The 20,972-nt window shown below is 35.3% G+C and overlaps 3 protein-coding genes across 6 annotated transcripts; 2 read left to right on the forward strand and 1 right to left on the reverse strand.

The window, feature by feature from the left end:
- The first annotated feature begins 234 nt into the window (after window positions 1–234).
- On the forward strand, window positions 235–1,522 carry LOC122293501 (putative disease resistance protein RGA3). The gene is made up of 2 exons (XM_043102079.1): window positions 235–924; window positions 1,199–1,522. Exons 1-2 carry the CDS (start codon window positions 235–237, stop codon window positions 1,520–1,522), a joined length of 1,014 nt encoding a protein of 337 aa, XP_042958013.1.
- Window positions 1,523–5,714: 4,192 nt separating this feature from the next.
- On the forward strand, window positions 5,715–14,192 carry LOC122294425 (putative disease resistance protein RGA1). 2 transcript variants are annotated; one of them, XM_043103156.1, is made up of 7 exons: window positions 5,715–11,205; window positions 11,281–11,354; window positions 11,450–11,611; window positions 11,699–11,865; window positions 12,032–12,254; window positions 12,714–12,826; window positions 13,408–14,192. In XM_043103156.1, the coding sequence occupies exon 1, from the start codon at window positions 9,486–9,488 to the stop codon at window positions 10,449–10,451; it is 966 nt and encodes a 321-aa protein (XP_042959090.1). In that variant the 5' UTR covers window positions 5,715–9,485; the 3' UTR covers window positions 10,452–11,205; window positions 11,281–11,354; window positions 11,450–11,611; window positions 11,699–11,865; window positions 12,032–12,254; window positions 12,714–12,826; window positions 13,408–14,192. The 2 variants fall into 2 exon arrangements, with proteins under 2 accessions (XP_042959090.1, XP_042959091.1); XM_043103157.1 differs by having other exon boundaries at window positions 11,450–11,552.
- LOC122294426 lies at window positions 14,102–18,405 on the reverse strand. 3 transcript variants are annotated; one of them, XR_006237604.1, is made up of 3 exons: window positions 18,152–18,405; window positions 15,631–15,745; window positions 15,043–15,500 (listed from the first exon to the last, which is right to left on the reverse strand). XR_006237604.1 is itself a non-coding variant. In XM_043103158.1 (2 exons), the coding sequence occupies exons 1-2, from the start codon at window positions 18,208–18,210 to the stop codon at window positions 14,291–14,293; spliced, it is 393 nt and encodes a 130-aa protein (XP_042959092.1). In that variant the 5' UTR covers window positions 18,211–18,405; the 3' UTR covers window positions 14,102–14,290. The 3 variants fall into 3 exon arrangements, 1 of the variants encoding a protein (XP_042959092.1); XM_043103158.1 differs by lacking the exons at window positions 15,043–15,500; window positions 15,631–15,745 and adding an exon at window positions 14,102–14,624; XR_006237603.1 differs by lacking the exon at window positions 15,631–15,745.
- Between the last annotated feature and the right edge of the window lie 2,567 nt (window positions 18,406–20,972).

Consider the following 20,972-nt stretch of genomic DNA (forward strand, 5'->3'; position numbering starts at 1 on the left):
TGGTACTACTCTGTAGGTCCATCACTAATTTCTCGTATGAGTAATTTCTCCTTTTTAATTTCACTCACTCTCTCCAGTAGTCACTTTCCTTGCAGTTCCATCCCATGCAAGGCCTTATAAAATGTTTGTCCCGGCTTATCCTCTGTACGTATTCTGAGCAAACATATCTTTCTTCTATCCCTGTAGTGATTTATCAAGAGCCGTTTCTACCATTCCTTCCCCAACCATCAACAAATGGCGGAAGGCATTCTCTTTGACATTGCTGCACGAATCATTGAGAGCTTCGGATCCCGGGCTCTCAAAGAGATCGGACTGTTTTGGGGTGCCACAGCTGATCAGCTTGAGAAGCTCAAGAACACCGTTTCAACAATCCAAGCCGTGCTTCTTCATGCTGAGGAGCAAGGCTCAGTGAACGGGGAAGTTAGAGATTGGCTTGAAAAGCTTGAAGATGTCGTTTATGATGCAGACGACTTGATGGATGCTTTCTCCACCGACTATCTGTTGCGAGAGATGAAGATGGCAAAAAAGGTAGGAATCTTCTTCTCCAAATCAAACCAGACTGTCTATAATCTGAAAATGGGTCATAAGATTAAGGCGATTAGACAGAAGTTAGATGCCATCGCAAATGTTAGGGAATTCCACTTGGAGGAACGCCCTACGGACATAGGAGTCAGGGCAAGTAAGTGGGATGATACTCATTCCTATGTAAGTGAGGACGAAATTATTGGTAGAGATGGTGACAAAGAGAATATCATAACAAGACTTATTTCTGATTCCGACATTAAAGAGAATGTCGGAATCATTCCGATTACTGGCATCGGAGGATTAGGAAAGACAACACTTGCTCAATGCATATTTAATGACTGGAAAGTAGATGAACATTTTCAGCTAAAAATGTGGGTTTGTGTCTCTGAGACTTTCGATGTTAGAAAAGTCGTTGAAAAAAATCCTAGAATCGGCAAGAAAAAAGAAAGCAGAGTTTGTTGAAATGGATACATTGGTGCATAATCTTCGGAAAGAAATTGGTGGAAAGAAATACTTACTTGTGTTGGATGATGTTTGGAATGAGGAGGTTGAAAAATGGAATCAATTGAAAAAGTGTTGGAGATTGGTGCAAGTGGCAGTAGAATATTAATAACTACACGAAGTAAAAAAAGTTGCAGAAATTACCCAAACAATGGAACCATATTCTTTACAGGATTTAGACAGCGAGAAGTCATGGTGTTTATTCAAGCAAGTGGCATTTGAGAACGGACAAGAGCCAGTGAATTCTAGAGAGGTGGAAGTTGGAAGGGAGATTGTAGAAAAGTGTTCAGGTGTCCCTTTTGTCATCAAAACAATGGGAAGGCTACTAGCCATGGAAAATTCTGAAGCAGAATGGGTCTCTTTTAAAAACAAAAAACTGCCAAGAATAAAAGAAAGGAAAATTCTAAACATTCCCGGGCTGCATCCCCTTTGCGTCCTCGTTGCCTACGTGGCAACTAAATCCAACAACGCTGTTTTCAGCTTAGAGGATAATTGAAAGGATTGACTCCCGTGTTCAGCCTTTTGCTCGTCTCTCTCCAATCTCGTCCCCCTCATCTCTCTCTTCGCCGAAGCCTGTCGGCGCCCTCACACGAACCCTAACCAGTTCCTCTCATCCCACCATAACCCAGCCGAACCCTCAAGCTCCCGAATTAACCCTAACTCATCCCATTCTAACCCACCCGAACCCTAACCCTAACCTCCAAGCTGAAACCCAGACGAACCCTAACTCAAAGATTAGGGGAACCCATTCTGCACTTGCTTGAGAAACAACCCATTCCAGAACGAAACAACCACCGCGAGCTGCACGGGCAGTAGATAAGCTGTGGGAAGACCGAAAGAATTTAGGTTTATTTCGTTTCTTTATATTCTTATTGCCTTGTTACCTTCTATACCCATTTTCGAGTTTAGACTTTTCCATATATACGCTATAACTAAAGCTTGCATTTAGTTTGAAATTCTTGATTTGAATATTTCTCTATTGTTGCTCTTGGAATTGGATGGTCGGATATTGCTATGAATGTACTTGGTGCTATTCGGATCGGTGTGGATGGATTCTCATGAAGTTAGACAATAGTGTTTTTTTTTAGCCCTTTTCTATTTAGATACAGATCTTTATTTGATGAATGTTTCGCGTATGTGCATTCAAATGTTTTTTCTTGGTCCTAGTATGAATCAATCCATGGCTTTTCTTCGGTTGCACATAATTTCAGAGTAGTGTTGTCTTGGTAGAAGAAATGCTATGGCATATTTCAGAGTAGTGTGCAGTATTATGACATAACGATATACCAAATTGATGCTTTGGTAGGAAGATAAAATTTTCATTGGCTAGGTTTTTTCAAATTGAACTTTGAATGCTAGTTTTTTCTGGTTGGTAGGGCGTTAAATTTCTGGTTTAAGAAATACAAGGAAAATAATTATTTGGAATAATAAGAAAATGGTTCTAAACTTGGGTATAAGTGTGACGCCCCCAAATTTCATTTGGGATCGAACGGAAATTTGAAGCGTCGAGACATGCAACACAAGGTTACCTGCCCCCGTTCATGACATATAAGATGCAATGTTCCTAACATGCATCTAACAATATGCAATATTCGCAGCGGATAATTTTTTTTTTTTCTTTAGCAATACTATGCACCAAATTGAAAATATCCCAAATGCTTAAAACATACTCCATACATAAAAACCTATTGAACAACTAAAATCACAACACTAGTCCAAAATAGTTATGATCCAAAAGTACTGGAGATGCAACTCCATCGTACAAGTAGTAATTTAACTACTATATTAACATTAACGACGCACCGTCATTCAATCGACTGTATCTAGATGGTCAGCTCCTGATCCTCCTTCAGGTCCTGTAACAAGATCTACCATTCGAGAGGAATGGTAGTTGGGACTACCACAGTGAGATTTGATTTCAAATCTCAGCAAGTTAACAAAAAACTTCCACACATGCTAATGATACATGGATGACAGTAAAAGCATAAATGTATAATCAAATTCATAAATAATTAAAGCATAACTTAGCGTACAACATAGCATAATTGACATAACTTAAATCGAAACATGAACTGAACTTGACTTGACATGAACTTGATCTGAAACTTGACTTAGTATGAACTTACTCTGAAACTTGAATTAACATGAAAAATACATACTCCACAGTTGTTGTGGCTCCATGTATTCTACGCAAACTTGACTTAACATGAAAAATACATACTCCATAGTTGTTGTGGCCCCATGTATTCTACGTGTAAATACATACTCCACAGTTGTTGTGGCCCCATGTATTCTACACATCACAATGCTGTTAAATACATACTCCACAGTTGTTGTGGCCCCATGTATTCTACACAAACTGAATGTACTCAAGATGAAACGTGACTAGAAAACTAAAGGACTGGAGCCCTAACGTAATATAACGTGATTTGAACATAACTTGAAATACATGACCAACTTGAGATAGAAACATTTCGTAACATGGCATAACATATAATAGATAACATATTTAACATGACATACTTGTAATGTACAGTAATACATGACAGAATATATTATGTAACAGATAAAAATTGATGACAGAATAAATTCTGTATAATAGATAATTACGTGATAACTTGGCATGGCATGACATATATGATAACATACATACATACACTATAGTTCCTTTACTTAGCACACATACACAGTAGACTGCTAGTAAGTTAAAAGCTAACTTACCTCGATCTCCGCGTTTCTTATAAAACTTCAAGTGCGATCACGAGGAACTGTAATTAGTGATTCTAAAAGTTAGAACTAAATCACTAATAATTTGAAATATGGAAAATACTAACTTAAAGAGTAAAATTTTCATTTTACTGTCTACATGTGGGAAAATGACCGTTTTACCCATAACTTAAGGATTTTGCATAATAACTCCAAAAGTTTCCAAAATTTACATTCCTCATGTAAATTTTGTCATAAACTTAAATATCAATTCAGAAAAAATTTAAAACAAAACACAACTATGGAAAATACACTATGGCCGAAACATCCATAGGCCATTTCCCTTATTTATTTATTTTTTTTTTTTTTGCAATTCTTTTCAACTTTAAAACTCATGCTTAAACCAAAATTTTACAACAAACATCTTCCAATCCAAAGTTCAAAACCATACTTAAAACATCCATTTAGAAAAATCTAATAATCAACACCAAATTTTTTTTGTAAAAAGTTCCAAGCACTTGAATCACAAGTTTTGACCTTAAATCAAAATATCTCCAAGAGTTTCAAAAATCAAATCTTACTTCTAACATATTCATAATATCATCCTAACATCAATCATGCTTTAAATCATCAAACCAAAGTCACCAAAATCACAAAATAACATTTGGAGTTTTTTGGTTTTACACTTAGTCCAAAAACAGAAACTTTTTCCTCAACTAGTTTTGATAAATCTCTTGATCTATGACTTATAAATATATGATCTTCAAACCAAACCATCACATGGTTTAAAAAGATGTCCTAAAACATATATAAGCTTCTAATTCAAAATCACATGGTTAGAAATTAACCAAAACATAAATTTAGCCAAGAATATCCACACTTTGGCTTATTTGAATATCTCTTTGCATAAAATTTCATATCTTTGAAACTAACATCAAATATCTTCAAAATAATAATATAACATGTATATAAGATACTTAGGATCTTCCAATAAAATTATTAAAGTCATTAGAATAGGTTTAGACCACCAAAGAGTTAAACTTTCTCAAAACAGAAACTGTTTCTCTTCTTCCAGTTTCTAAGTTTCTAAATCTAAGAAAATCTTTCATCAAAACCTTTAATCATGCAAAAATACTCAACCAATAGTCACATATACATGTTAACAATACTCCATAAAAATTTCGGACCAATATCTATCCATTAGCTTGGTCAAAAACTCCAAACTATAACATATTCTCCAGTTTATCTCCCAGAATGACCTTTCTATAGTGTACACAATATTTGACTGACAAAATGATCTTCAAATGGGGCAAATAAGATATCCATGTAAACTAGACTCAAAAAGGAACAACTTATATGAAGGAGACTTTATGATAAAACACTTACAACAGCTTCGAAATGGGCGTGCAAAAGATCTCCTAAAATCTGTCCGAGAGAGAGTGTTTGATAATCTTTTATTAGAAGGTGTAATTGAAGATAAGTTCATGGGTGCTGGCTGGACACATTTATGGACGAGATAAGGGAGGTGATAAGGCTGGAGTTGAGAGTTGAGTGTGGTTTTCTCCTACCCAAAATATCTATAAAAGATTATCTCATAATATTCTATCCAATAATATCTACAAAAAATCAACTTAAGATATTTTTATCTAATAATATCTATAAAAATCGACTCAAAATATTTTTACCCAATAATATTCACGAAAATTACCTCAAGATATTTCTTTTTATCCAATAATATCTACAGTTTTGGACAGACGTTTTGTCCGAAAATATGAAAAAAAGTTATTGCGCCATAAGACTTTAAATAACCCTCTGAGTCTAATGGCACAAATCATAATATATTTTGACACTTCTAACTATCTTCAATAATCAAAAATACACTTCTGATACCATAATAAATAATAACACTAACTATGTAGTTAGACAAAAACCTATACGATTAATGGATTCGTGAAAACTTATGGGGTTTTCACGAGATTCCTAAAGTTAATAGAAATTTCACAATTGAATTTCTAGCGGGCTGTTACAATAAGGAAGTTGTAAAACATAAATATAGTTCTAAACTTGGGAGAGAAGAAGATAATTCTGTCAACAGTTGTTTAAAATTATTTTGTGGAGTTTTATTTTTTATTTAGCCACATTGAAAACTTGGGATTAGAAGCCTTTTTAAAAACCATGACCATTCAGGAAAAATGAACCCATTGCAATTTGTCTCTTGCTTTCCATACCATCTTTTTTTGCTTTCTGAGGTTTTGTAATTATCTGCTCCTTAAGAATTAAATATTTGGATTGAATTCTTTCATCCTTGTTTATTTGAAAATTAGACATCCTTTATTGAGCCCCACCAACCTTTTAAGCCCGTTAAACTTTGGCCAGACTGGTCCCTTTTTTCCCGTATTGAGAAGTGGACAAAGTTATGAACTTTTTAAAACCCTTTTACATCAAACGGCAATAATGCTTTCCTTTGGGATTCATATCTTTTAAGTATTTCATATCTTTTACGTGTCATCAATACAATGAATATGGTGTATACAAAATCTAAAATGATCACCTCATTAACCACACCCAGTTGCTTCTTAGACACTCTGTCTTTCACCTTCTCCTTCTCTTCTTTGAAGTATTTGCTTCAGTTAATAAGCTCCATTCTTTAAGTTGGTTTGCATTTTCTGTACATAAGAAAACATCAATTCTCTCGGGACTGTTGGGCTTTTTATAAGTACCAAGACACACAGATTCTTTTAATTATTTTATAAGTATCAATTCTCTCAGGACTGTTGGTTTATGTGTTTCAGAGTAGTATTTCACTAACTTCCCTTCATTAATGAAATTTGAAAGTTAAAAACTAATTATACTGAACAGAATACTTTCTAAACTTGCTGCTCTTCATTAAATTGTCAAAACTTGCTGCTCTTCACCAATTATTCCATCATTATTCAACTGTTATCCAATTGTTTTATGGGGGTTCATCTTAGAATGTCAAAATCCACATCATCAATATCTTCATCATCTTTTCCCAAACGTAGTTTGGGAAAAGAAGTGTGCTTCTGCGAGCTGGAAGCCACATTGAAATGGTCAACTACTACAAAAAATCCTAGAAGACCCTTCTTAAGGTGTTCAAAGTATAATACCCAGGTAACTACATTATTTGTTGCCTAAAATATTTTGCAACTGTATATGCATTAATATAATGTACAGTTCCTGTTATTAATAAATGCATGAAATATTTCTAAGCAAGGCTTACCAGATTGTAAGTTTTTCAAGTGGTTGGATGGTAATGATTCCTTGAAATCCGTAACCAGAATTCTGCAACAAATTATAAAAGCTCATCAATTAAACTGCTGCAATTAAGGCACCTTATTTTCGTAATAGTTGCAAAAAAGACAACTTATTAAGAAAAAAATCCGCTACAAGTTATCACTACCTGTATGTTGATTGGATATTGGTTACCAGCCGGATATGATAGAAAAGTTGGTGACCACATAGGCACTGGTCCAAAGTAACCAGCCATGTAAGGTGGAATGTTTTGCGTGGTTGATGGTATGACCTAACATTATTAGATAAAGTTATTGATATATTTTCAAACAAGAAATATCAACAGTACCAATGTTATTGAAGTGCACAATTATATAACATACATACCTCCGATGGAGGATTTGAGCTAGATGATGGACATGTAGTTGGCTGTTCTTTCTCGTTTCCCATGCTGGGAAAATATAATAGAACTACAACCAGGATTAAGTAATTCAACATAAATATGAACTTTGAATGCTATTTAAAGGCATTTAATCAAATGAACTTTGAATGCTATTTAGCTAATTTGTACTTGCTTAGATTCTTCATAATTACTAGGGGCCAAATCAAAACCATCTTAACTAATTAATACGCGTTAAGTACTAAGGGCCAAATAAACTTATTCTAATTTTTGCTCTACTTCGATTTCAATTCGAATATGGCCATTCTCATTATTGATGTCATGAACTTGAACAATGAAGAAGTGAGCCTAAGTGTCAGCTTGCGAGATTATGAGGATTTCCTTTTTACTCATAATAATGTAAGCATGTTCCACTGAATATGGAGGCCAATGATAATTAATGGACATCATCAATTCATGTACATATGTACTATTCCAGAACATGCATGTACATGCAAATACACATATGTATATGAAATGAATTGAAATCCAAACAAACCCCAGCTCTCCCAGTCTTAACTCGCCAGTCTTACCAATGCTCAAAATTTATCATAACCCACTCTAAAAAAAATGCTCAAAATTTATCATAACCAAACACTACCATAATTAATGAAATTAATCATAAGTCTAGACCTAGATAAGATACTCAACCATATAATAATCTATTATTCGCAAAGGAGCTGGGCACTAGCAAGAGTCTTAAGAGGTCCTTCAAGGTGCATGGCTTGCTTGGAGTTCAAATAGCAATTTCCTTTTTTGATATCTACAATCTCATTCAATCAAAGTCCTCAACTCAGAAGGAAGTAGTCCCTCACTACAACAATTTATATCTTTTAGGACCAAAATTTTTATATTAAAAAGATACTTTTTGTCTCAAGAATTTCTAGAACTTGAAAAAAAAAAAAAAAAACGTTACAAATTAATCACAGAGCCTCAAACTTCCGTGACCCTCAAATTCATTACAAATTCTAAGGAAAAGTCTAACAATAATGCTAGATACATCCCCGGTTAAAGTGCAGTTTACTGGATGAGCTTTCTCCTTCCTGAATCAAACGCAAGTACCAAAAAAATAAACCCAAGCTACTGAAAATATTAAAAAAAAAAAAAACCCACTACTAAGCAATAGAAAATGCCCAAAAACAAATAAAAACAAAGTTTAACACAGGAGAACAAATAAACAAACCAGAAAATGTGTAACAACAACTAAAAACCAGTTAAAACCGTTCTCTTACCCACAAATGCAGATGAAACAACAAGCTAAAAACCAGTTCTAGCTCCTCAACAACGTCTCTGCTTGGGGTTTTCAGATCCTACACAGTTTTCTTCACCGTTCTCTTACTTACTCACAAATACAGATGACTGCACAGAGGAATGAAGGGTTTAGCTCGTCGGCGATTGGAGCTTCCGGTTCGGCGATGGGAGCTTCCGGTTTGGCCTCTGCCCGCTTCTCTTCAAAATCACCTCAAAAATATTCCTCCCGCGTTCTCTGCTTTCTTTAGCCTTTATCTCTTTTTTTTTTCTCTTTTTTTTTTCCTAGCTGACGTGTCAGTCACGGGGACACGGCGGGGTTACGCCCTGGTGGTATGTAGCATTGTTGTAAAAGAAAATGACATCTTACCAACTCTTAAGCTGAGTTATGATCAACTTCCATCACGATTGAAACAATGCTTTGCATATTGTAGTATATTTCCGAAGAATTACGTGATGGAAAAATCAAAATTGATAAATCTCTGGATAGCACAGATGTTTATAAAGCCATGTTATCCACATGAATGTCTTGAAGATGTTGGTCATGAGTATTTCATGGATTTAGTTTGGAGATATTTCTTTCAAGAAGTTGAAAGGGATGATCTAGGCAACGTGATTACAGGTAAAATGCATGACCTCATGCATGATCTCGCAATATCAGTGGCAGGATCATTGATCGCCAAAGTAGAATCTAAGGAAGAAACCATTGGTAGTCTGGAACCTCGGCACATATCAGTTGTCAACAATATAGATTTTTCCTTTGTAATTCCAACTTCCTCATCTACAGCCAGTAGGATACGTACGCTTTTTTCATATGATAAATTTGGGGGTTTGTGAAGCAATCTTTTCAAGTTTGAAGTCCTTGCGCGTGTTGGATCTACATGGAAAAGGATTACATATAGTACTGAGTTCTATATGTAAGTTAAAGCATTTAAGATATCTTGATCTTTCATGGAATTATCAAATTGAGAAGCTACCCGATTCGATAACTAGGTTGCCAAATTTGCATACACTAAGACTTTCTTATTGTAATGGGCTTAAAGAATTGCCTAGAGGAATTACAAAATTAGTGAACCTCAGGCATCGTTACAATGATGGATGTGAGAATTTGACTTATATGCCACGTGGATTGGGGCAATTGACAGGTCTCCAAACATTATCTAAGTTTGTTGTCCACTTTGATTCGGCCCCAAAGGATGGTGGCCGGTTAAGTGAGCTGAACAGACTATATAGTATAAGACTCGGAGAGTTGAAGATTAGCGAATTGAGGCATGGGGAAGACGTCGCAAAGGATGCAAATCTAAAGAAGAATGAACATCTTCAGGTCTTGCGTTTACGTTGGAGCACAAAAAATGTTGATGCACAAGATGAAAAGGCATCGGAAGGCTTGGAACCTCTGCCAAATCTTAAAAAACTGTATATAGATTATTATGGGGGTGTGAGGGTTCCGATGTGGCTTTTGTCACTAGCAAATCTTATTCACTTGAGTTTAGGGAATTGTAGGAAATTGAAATATTTGCAGCCATCGAGTCGACTACGCTCTCTTAAGAGTCTTTATCTGAATTGCCCTGATGAAATGGAGTATGTATCAGATTGTAGTGACAACAATGACTTTTCTTCTTCTTCTTCGTCGGCTTTAATTGAATTCTTCCCATCTCTGGAGGTAATTAGACTCCAATGGTGCCCCAATCTCAAGGGTTGGTGGAGGACGAGTGATTCTTCACTACTCCCTTCTTTTCCTCGTCTTTCAAATTTAACAATACGGGAGTCCCTATGTTGACTTCATTGCCAATGTTTCCACATCTGCAAGAAGACTTATACCTAAGGAGTGCCAGCTGGAAACCAGTGCAACAAACAATGATGAAAAATGTAAACCTGTCAACAACAGTGGAAGCCTCCTCCTCCTCCTCTATACCCATTGTCTTTTCATCTGCTCCTCTCTCCAAATTGAAAGAAATACGCTTAATGCATATTGGGGATATAGAAACATTGCCAGAGGATGGGTTGCAAAACCTCATCTCTCAAGTTCTTGGAGATATCTGACTGCCCTAGATTAAAGTCTCTCTCTCAAGGTATACAATATCTCACTGCACTTCTCGAGCTGAAGCTTATTGATTGTCCCGTGCTTGATCTAGGCAACGATGAGCACGGGATGCAATGGAAAGGGCTTAAAAGCCTCATCTCTTTGGAGTTTCAAAGTAATCCGAAATTGGTGTCTCTCCCGTTGGGGCTTCAACATGTTACCACTCTACGACAGTTCCAAATCTTAAATTGTTCAAGCTTTATAGCTATACCAGAGTGGATCTCCAATTGGGCATCACTTGAGGTGTTCACAATTAATGCATGCTCTGGTTTAACATCACTGCCCAAAGCAATGGAAGGGCTATCCTCTCTGAAAATGTTGACAATCTATGATTGCCCCATCTTAGTACAAAGATGCGAAAAGAGACAGGTGAGGATTGGCACAAGATTGCTCACATCCGAAAGCGGAATGTTTATCGTTATGGGAATATGATCTAGCTTGACTGATCCAGGTATTTTTCTACCAATTTCATCTTTAGTCCCACATCCACCTTCTTAACCTTCAACTTATAAAATTTTATTTGCAGAAACGACTTTGAGTAAAGAAGGAACAGGGGAGAGGAATTGAGAGTTTGTGAAAAAATATAACGTACTTCTACAGGTAAATAATTTAGTTATAATTACCTCGCTTTCTTTATGGTTTTATTCTTCCATATTCAAATAAATATCACCATATGCATGAATCTTCACATCCAGGAGAATTGTAAGGAGGCGGAAGAAGAGTAAAGGAAAGAAATATAGGAGGGGGTAACGGAGGAGATCCAGGACTGGAATCCGGAGGCCACAATGTTGAGGCTGTGTAATTTCACGACAACAATTTCAATAATGCCTGCATGTTTCTTAGAGTTGAAAGTGATGGTAATTTAAATTTTGCTGAATTTGATTACGGCTTCTGCAACAAAGAACTTTTCTCAAGACTATCTAATCATATGTCTAAACTTACAGGGATGATTTGGTTTGCATGTTGGAGCTCATGTATATGAAGTTGATCATAGCTATATGATGGATGATGCGACCAATTGCTCTGAACTCCTTTATTTGTGTATGCTCTCCAAGTAATATTGGGAGAGAAAATATAGAGGGGAGACACCTTTCGGCAGTTGCCTACCCAGGTCACTTCAAAGTCATCATTACCTGAATTTTGCAATTTCAGATTTTTATTTCCAATTGTTCATTTTTTTTTTTATCCCATAAAAAATTTCTGGGGTTTTGGTGTATTCATTTGTACATTTCTAGCAGCTTCTAAGACATTTTCTTCACCCTGAGCTGTTAAATTAGAATAATTGGTGTGTCCGGGTTGGGTTCACGGGAGAATCGGCTGGCCATGTCAGCCGATATATCTAAAAAAAGAAAAGCACAAAAGGAGAGGGAAAGTGTGAAATGAAACCAGGAAAGCAAAACGAAATCAGAGGTTTCGCTCAGGAGAGTGCTGTTGCTCGGAGCACAATCCAAACCCAGCCGAAGAAAGCCACCAAATCTGGGCCGGTGGTTGTCGTCATGGGTAAGCTTAGATTTTCACATTTCTTTGCATTATTTTCTATCTCTTTGCTACTTTTTTGAATAAGAAGTTTCTATTGGTAGTTGATTAATTTTTTTGTCGGACTTTGTTTACTTATCTTTACTTGGTGCTAGCCTGAGGGAGTTAGATCTCTTTGTGGAGTTCTGGACGGTTCTTGGAAGAGTTTTGTTGCTTCGATGTACTGTTTTTTTATGCAAATTTTGATGCTCTAGTGAATGGTTTCATCCCCTTAATATGTTCCCGTTCATCCATTAGAGTTTCATGAAGCGCCTAGATTGTCAAAAGAAATGTAAAATGATTCTGCTTTGTGATTTTCTGGGATATTTATGGTATTATAATAATGATTTGCTTTTTCACTTATTTTTTTGCCTTTTGTTTTTATTTTGTCCATTATATCATGAACAATGCTTTTACCATGGAGCTCTTAATGTTTATGGATAGACTTTCTCGGAAGCTGATGTGGACCAAGATGGGAAGATAGACAAGTCCGAGTGGCATAACTTCGTTATTAAGAATCCATCATTATTAAAGATCATGGCCCTCCCCTATCTGAGGTATGAGACCAACAAAAATTATGTGACTCCTTATATAGACCTCCTTCCTGTCTTCAATTTTATTCATCTTTGGACATGGATTACATCACATAATTTTGCGTGTTGGGTAGCCTTAGTAGACTGATTTTTACCATCCATACTTCATTTTTCTTTTACCATGTACCAAAAGTTCATTTCCAATACGATTATAAGAACCTCTTCGACTCTAAATCAAAAGGTCTAAGTTGAAAGACAATTTCCTGCTGATCGTCATCAGTTAAAAAAGAAGTAATGCAATAAGCCATTTCTTGTCGTCTGAATATGAGCCTTTTTAAGTCTAGTAAAAAGGTCTAAGTTGACAGATAATGTCTTCCTGAATATCATTATTAAATCTATTTACATAACGTAATGACCATATCTTGTTGTCTGTAATATTAGTATAGATTATCTGTAAAAATTCAAAAAAGAAAGTATTTTGGTGTTTTTTCCCTTGCATTTGTACTTGTAAAAAGGTCTTCTAGTTTCCAATAAACTATCACACTTTCAATCATCGGCATTATTCCAACAATGGTTGAGCATAAAAATAACAAAAATTATTGCAGGGGCAAATGGGGGCAGCTGACGAGGAAGATAAACAAAACCTTCTTAATGGGGATGTGAAGAAAAGCAAGAAGAAGCCTGAAGAAATCAGCACGCAGAGCGATAAGGATAATGTGGCTGGCTGTTGCCAGGGTGCTAATGGATTTAATTGTTGCAGGGATGGAAGTTTGGAGCAGAACAGTGTGAGTGAAGAAAATAAGGCAGGGCAAACTATCCATTTCAAGTGAAAATGAAGGAGATCCTTGTTCCAAATGTCAAGATACCGCAGGGATGATTGCTCTCTTGCATGCTATGGTTTAAAGATCGTGAGCTGCTATATTCCATTATATGTCATGGTTTAGAGGTGTGTTCCAAAAAGCTGGTCGGTGCTACAGTTTTGTGCCAATCCCAACTTATATTCCTGGATATAAGTGGTTCATGTGCGAGTTAAAGAGATGTTGGAAGGAGGCAGCCTTTTCACTACCCATCAAGAAGGCAATATGCAAGAGACTGGGATGGATTCCAGCTTCATTGCTTTAGAAGAGCTGTTAGCCTAAATTCCTCGCCAGGAATATTGTATCTTCTCATGCACTTTTCTGGTGCATAGAATGCTTCATTTGGAATATTGGGATGTTGTAATCTATTGGTTTACAATATTTTATCTGGATCTAATTAGTTGGAAGAACAGTTCATGTTTAACTGAAAAGGACAAAACTCTGAAGCTTCCAAAATTGTGAATTGGAATAGATAGATGATGTTCCTAGTACAGGTTCTTGGATAATAAATAATATGGTTATCTTTTCTTCAATATACACATGCAGTTCATTGTCCGTCGAAGTACAACTTTGCAGGAAATAATGGCATGTCATGTATTAAGCTTCGCAATCATGTCTCGATGTCATCCCCTCAATGTCCTCCCCTAGCATCAATTTCTTGCATAATCTGCTCTATAAGCTCATGTTTTGGTTGCTCACTACTTGAACCATTACTCGAGCAATCCCTCAAAAGCAATAGCAATTCTCTAGCTGCATTTTTAGCCCTCCATGTCCCATCTACACTCAACTGAAGCAGCCCTGGCATCACTCCCTCCCTTAGAATCAACCCTCTGTATCTTTCTCTACAGCCCTGGCGAATGAGGAGGAGGATTCCCACTGCGTGCTCTTTGCATTGTGGAGAACCATCCTCAACAGTCTCGACTAATGCTTGAATCAAACCGCCTGAGCTAGCAGTTTCACTAAAGCTATCCATCCAAAAACTTCAGTCATTTGTTCCAAATACACAAAACACAAAAACACAAATCTGCCATGTGTCTATGAATTACATTCAATACACAAATATTCTAAATATTAAAATTAAACTATCTAATTGTGTCGGTTGTGGCACTCCTCAAACCCAAGTTGCAAAAGATTTTGTTGACAAACTGAGAATATATATCTTTCGGGATTTACTATACATCAGCCACTATTTATGTTGCACACCACACACTTATAGGTTTTTATAGGGTGTAGGGATGTTTTTCATAAGATATATAGATGTTTTTTATTGGATGTGTGGTGTGCAGTGATAAATAGTGGCTGCTCCCAATATTTTTTCATATCTTAAAGATCAACTCTTTAAAAGAAAAATTATTTTGTGTTTTGAATCGATCACAATCAAAATTTTGTGTTCTGAATCGATCACAATCAAACAATTTATTCACTGCAGAATTAAAGAAATTAGCAATTACAATCAATTTAGAGTCTTAGACTACAGTTGCAAAACCATTTTTAAAATTTAAATTTGACTTAGAATCATCCCCAAGAGTAGTATATCGCTTGATTTCTAGTCCACAGTAGAGTAGTAAAATTTAAATTTCTACCACCCCCTTCTTCGGCTGGTGGATATAAGCTTCTTCAGTTTCACATCAACCTTACCTACTCATTCTGAAAAGGAGTAATGAACTCTTTCTTTCTTTCTTTTGCCTCTCACAATGTTTGTTGTTTGAAGAATTACATCAAAATATCTACCACACTAAATTCTTAATATTTCTAAGCTATTTATTATTCCTTTCTTTCACGTAGCAATCTCATCAACCTCAGAATTAAACACAAAACTTGGAAATGTCGTCGTTATATCCCTGCATTTAATTCAAAAAATATATATAGTGAGATGAAAACTAGATAGTCATAAAAATAGATTAATACCCAACAAAAACTGGATAATCACATAATTGAATCCAGTATCTCAGAAGCATGCATCTGACTTACTGGGTTAACGCTACTCTTCGAAAAACTTCAAACCCATTAAGAAAAACTTTCCAGCATAGTTTCATATGTAGAGGTTTTGCTTTCAATTCTTGTATTAGGCTCATATGGAACCAACCTATGTTATGGAACAGACAGAGTAACGGTGTAACCTATCAAAGAAAAAAATTGGAGCAAACTAACAAAATACAGGTAATTGCTAATTCAAACGATTTTATTGTGTGGTTTATATAAAAAGATTGGAAAGTTTAACTTCATTTTTTTAATGGTCATCCTGGCAATAGATCAGGATCAACCATACGAAGGCAGGGAGAGGCATGGCTTGGTGGGTTGGGGTTAGGGTTTTGGGCTTCAGGGGGTTGGTGAGAAGAAGATGAAAAGATGAGAAGATGAAGTTGAGAAGACAAGACGCAGAATCTGCTTGTTGATGACTGCGATGCTACTCGTGGGTTGTCCAAAGAGGACTGCTCGTGGGGAGGGGGGAATCAAATCTGCTAAGACTGTTTATCCGGGTTTCGGACCAGGTATCCAGGTACACCCAGCTCAGAACCCAGATTCCAAATCCGGACCGAGTTCCGGACCGGATATACCCGGGTTATGACTAGAGCCGAAACTCGGATGAATCTGGGTTTTTATAACCTGGGAATTGGGTTCCACATGTACCCCTTTTTTGTGTTTTTGTTTTTGTTTCTTAAAACACTACAAAGGCTATATACCATGAAATTTTTTTCTAGAAAAAGATGTTCTTGTAAAGCATTTTTGTTTTAATCTAAAGCTTATATTCTATTACATTTGAAAAACATTTTTTTATATATAGAAAACTAATTATCTTTTTAACTAAATGCATCTAAAAAATAGAAATTCAATATTTATAACCCACTTCATATTACATTATTTTGTATTTAATTACATTACAAAATACAAAATTACAAGCTATTGTATCATCATCAGTCCAATCAGAAGACTTTTGCAATACTCTGACAGATCCAGATCTCCTTCTTCACTGTTCCATTTGGATCTTCTACGATGGGTCTATTTCACCATCCTCATTAACACTTATATGTATACTCCACTACTTAAACATAAAAGATATATAACCATCACTTTTGGTCTCCAAATCCAATTTGTTGACTACAGTATATGCTCCAACTTCCCCGCCCATATGGACTGGACTTATCTAAAAGTTAAAAGTTCCAGGCAAAAATAATAGTAATAATACTAACAACAACAACAATAATAATAATACTAAAGATAAAGAAAGTGTCCAGGCCAAAAATGGAATGACATGTCCTACAAGAATAAAAGATAATGACATTACAAGTAAAAAAATATATATATAAGAAACAACAGTGATATAAAACTTAAGCCATTGAACGAGAAGATTGATTAGATTTAAGCCAAAAAAGGAGCCATATACCAACCAGGTCCAACCCATTTTCCCTGCCAAAGTTATGACAAACACAAACACAAACACAAGCCCAAACACACTCATGCAGCATTCTAAGAATATTAGTTGGGAGACTGATCTTGAGAATCGCCAAGTCTTTTTACTCTGTTTCTCATTTTGGTTGTTTTTCTCTCTGGGTTTGAGCTGCAACTTAAGTTAAAAGTTACTTTTTGATAGTTACTATTGCCTTTTGGTTGAAAAAAAAGACTACTAAATTTATGTGTTGCCTAAATTGATATGAACTCCTTTTTGATGAACTTTGTAAGCATAATAGCATTATTGGTATGCTTATTTTACCAAAAGAAGAAATAATTTTGTGGCAAATCTAAATTAGATAAGCATTACCTAGAAAGAGAGCCATAGACATATAAATGTATCAGAAAGCAACAATTATAATAGGATAAGTGCTCTAACTTTATCAACCTTTTTTATTTGTGTTTTACTCTAAACCTGTTTAAGATTGTATTAATTCGAACTGTGGGTATGTACCAAGAGGTTGCCTTGAGTTAGTTACTCAAAAAGCCAAAATATAAGGGTTATCTTCAGTCATGGAAAGGGTACGAGTTATATATAGCAAAAGAAAAGTTCAGATAATATATGATCACACAAGAACATACAAAAGCACTGAAGAACCTTGCAGTGTTCATGACTTCATAAATAGAAAAATGCTAGCACCGAAAACCCTAAAAAAAATGAATATTCATATGTTCTTAAACTATATTTTTTTGTTTGAAAAGCAGATCCATGAAATAAGGCAAGAAACTGATTTTCTAAGAACATCAAAGTCATATATCAGATCTCCACGATTCAAAAAACAACCCAAAAATAAAAAATAACCCAAATATCAGAGCACATCAAGGATTCTAAGATCTACAAATAAATAGAAAATATAATGCAAATTATGGGATCAGATCTACGAGTAGATCCAGAGCAAAAAAGCAAAAATAACTCAAATCCACGTCTTAGATCTAAGAGTAGATCTAAGAGTATTAGGGTTTCGGCACTTGGGGCTAGGGTTTCAGCACTTAACAGTCCAAAACTCAAACCCATGATAGAAAATATCAAAATTTCCCTCACCTGGTTGCGGAATGGGACCCTGGCGACACAAGAGAGCGAGAGAGATGGAGACGACCCATGACAAAAAACCCACTTCAATATAGCTCTTGAGCGGGAAGAATCAAAGATAGGGCTTCGGAGAGGCTGAGATTGAGAGAGGGATGACGCTAGGGTTTTGGAGTGACTAGGAGAAAGCTTTCAGCGCAGAGATAAGAGAGCGAAAGAGAGAGAGTAAGAACAAAAACTAAAATCGACTAATTGAATCCGTTTTTGCATTGGGAAAAAAAAAAAAACCCAGGTACCGGGTTTCGGATTTAAAATCCGGTACCCAGCCCAAATGCACCCAGTTTTCATGATACGGGTTTTGGCCCGGTTTTAATCCGGGCCGAAAACCTCATCCAGAAACCCGGTTATATGGATTCTGGGCCAAGCCAGTTAAAAACCGGTCCGAATGAATAGTCCTAAAATTTGTGATACTGCTTGTTGATGACTGTTGATTTAGCGAGAACATGGCAATTTAGATTAAACGAAGCGACTGATTGGCATGTATATGAAACGTAGTGTTTCATTTATCCTCGTGGAGGCCCGTGTACGCAAGGGTTAGTGACGGGTTACCACTCCCAGGTGCAAATAGACTTTTTGAAAGGTGAAGGATGCATGTGGCCATGGGCTTGGACTAAGCCCAAGTTAATTAGGCTTGTAACTTGTTACATGTAAAGACATTGTTTCAGCTTTTATATAGGTAATAGAAAAGATTGTGAAACAAAACTATATAGCATCAACTATTTGGGATTTCTAAAACTAGGAAAGCCAATTTTATCCAAAGTAAAAATCCATCCAAGGCGTAAGGAGGTTGATGAACATGAGAGAAAGAAATAGAGAAACCAGATGCTCCAAGACTTTCTAGGCCGTCAGCTAACTTGATTTGTGATGTATGGATGATGAGTAGAAAAAATTTAATTAGTTTATAAAGAATAAATTAAAAATAAATATGGTGTATCAGGATGATGAGTAGCAAAACTATTTTTGAAAATATGGAAAACAAAATTATAAAAAATCATCAAGAAAAAGAATGTCCTCCCAAATGTCAGCAAATCTCCTTGGAATTGTGGTCGAAAGGCATCATTTGAAGAAGAATTGTCACTTTTAGGCATTGTGATTCAAGATATAATCATGAGATTGATTGTCACTTTTAGGCATTGTGATTCAAGATATAATCATGAGATTGATTGTCACTTTTAGGCATTGTTATAATCATGAGATTGATGGAGCAGCTGTTTAAACTTGATGGAGATATTTTATAATTCCAATAGCAAATTTATTGAAAGATTTTCCTTGACATCTGAAAATTTTGTTGATCTTCCCAGTACATAGTTGTTATGTTGTTTGTGTGGAAATCTATAGTTATAAACATCCATTTGCTAAGCCACTATGATTTGTTGCATATGGAATTCTTCTTATGAGTACAATTTGTATATGATTAGAATGTGTAATTTTCTACCTCTCTTCTACTCAAGGAAAGAAGCAATATTCTGATTAGAATAAGGGGTTGTTTGTGAGATCGTCTCATATTGTTATCCCATCTTATTTCATCTTATTACATCTCAACATCCAAACACTATTCAAGCATACATTTTTTAATTTCGAATTTTCAAAATTTTCATATAATCATTTCCTATACAATTTTTCTAAACTTTCAAATAAAATACAAAAAATACTTCAACTTTTTTAACTCTCAAAATAAAAATATATTAAAAAATTATATTCTAACAATATTTTAACTTTATAATATTTTTATTCAACTTTTTTTTTCATTTCTCAAAATTTCATAAAACATCATAAGTTAAATAGTTTCACTACTATTCACAAATTATTCATTACTATTTACAAGTTTTTATCTCATCACATTTCCCAAGCATCCTCTAAAAAATACTAATCTTGTGTACGTATCTTTCTTTTCTTTTCTGATTCTACCCTCAACGTTCATTTTGAACTTTTTAAGAGAACTGAAAAACATGCATGCATGCAGCCATGTAAAACTTGAAAATAAAATGCACATTACAAGACCACATGCACCCTTATATATTATTAATAATACAATCAATTGTTAAGGTGCTCAAAAAAGAAAGAAATGGAAAGAATGAAAAAATGAAAAAATGATGAGTTGGCGGATAGGATAGGCTTGATATTAGGACAAAAATAGGATGAAAATGGGCTCTAGTCCGACCCATTTTGTGGCATTTTCCGTCCGCCACAAATGGAATTTGACCGTAGAAATGATGTAGGTTTCACTCCATGTAAGTTTGTATGATTAAAACATTCTTTTATTCGGTACCTAATCGACTCAATCATAAATCTTCATGGGTTAGCTCGTTCAAACTGTTTGAATATATTTACTCCGTTCGAACAGATAAGCATCAGTTTGAACATTAATAAATTATCATAATGATGACCATATGGTGATGTTGTTCGAATAATATTTTTACTTATTCGAATGTGTATACACCGCTCAAGCAAGTGTCGCAACACTTGTTTGAATAGTTTTACTTAGCGTATAATTTTATTTATTCGAATGAAGTAAATTTATTCAAACGAGTTTATAATAGTTTTTCCATTTGAATTAGGGGTGTAACCGGTCTGGTTCACTCTGGTTTTAGACAAAATTTAGGACCGAACTAGTATGTACTAGTTTTGTATTTTTTAAAACTAATTACGCACCGATTACCCTCCTAAACCTGTACTCTAGTTTTCAGTCCAGTTTGGTCCGATTTTACCGGTTTTAATGTATTATATAATATAGTATATTATAGTATATAATATAGTGATAATATATTGTAATATA

The sequence above is a fragment of the Carya illinoinensis genome, chromosome 14, assembly GCF_018687715.1.
Source record: "Carya illinoinensis cultivar Pawnee chromosome 14, C.illinoinensisPawnee_v1, whole genome shotgun sequence".
Lineage (NCBI taxonomy): Eukaryota > Viridiplantae > Streptophyta > Magnoliopsida > Fagales > Juglandaceae > Carya > Carya illinoinensis.

Coding starts and splice junctions, on each gene's coding strand:
- LOC122293501 (XM_043102079.1), top strand. CDS start 235: ATGGCGGAAGGCATTCTCTTTGACATTGCTGCACGAATCATTGAGAGC. Junction 925..1,198: donor GTGTCTCTGAGACTTTCGAT/GTTAGAAAAGTC, acceptor TATTCTTTACAG/GATTTAGACAGCGAGAAGTC.
- LOC122294425 (XM_043103156.1), top strand. CDS start 9,486: ATGATAAATTTGGGGGTTTGTGAAGCAATCTTTTCAAGTTTGAAGTCC.
- LOC122294426 (XM_043103158.1), bottom strand. CDS start 18,210: ATGGGTCGTCTCCATCTCTCTCGCTCTCTTGTGTCGCCAGGGTCCCAT. Junction 14,625..18,151: donor GGGTCCCATTCCGCAACCAG/GTGAGGGAAATT, acceptor TTGGATGGATAG/CTTTAGTGAAACTGCTAGCT.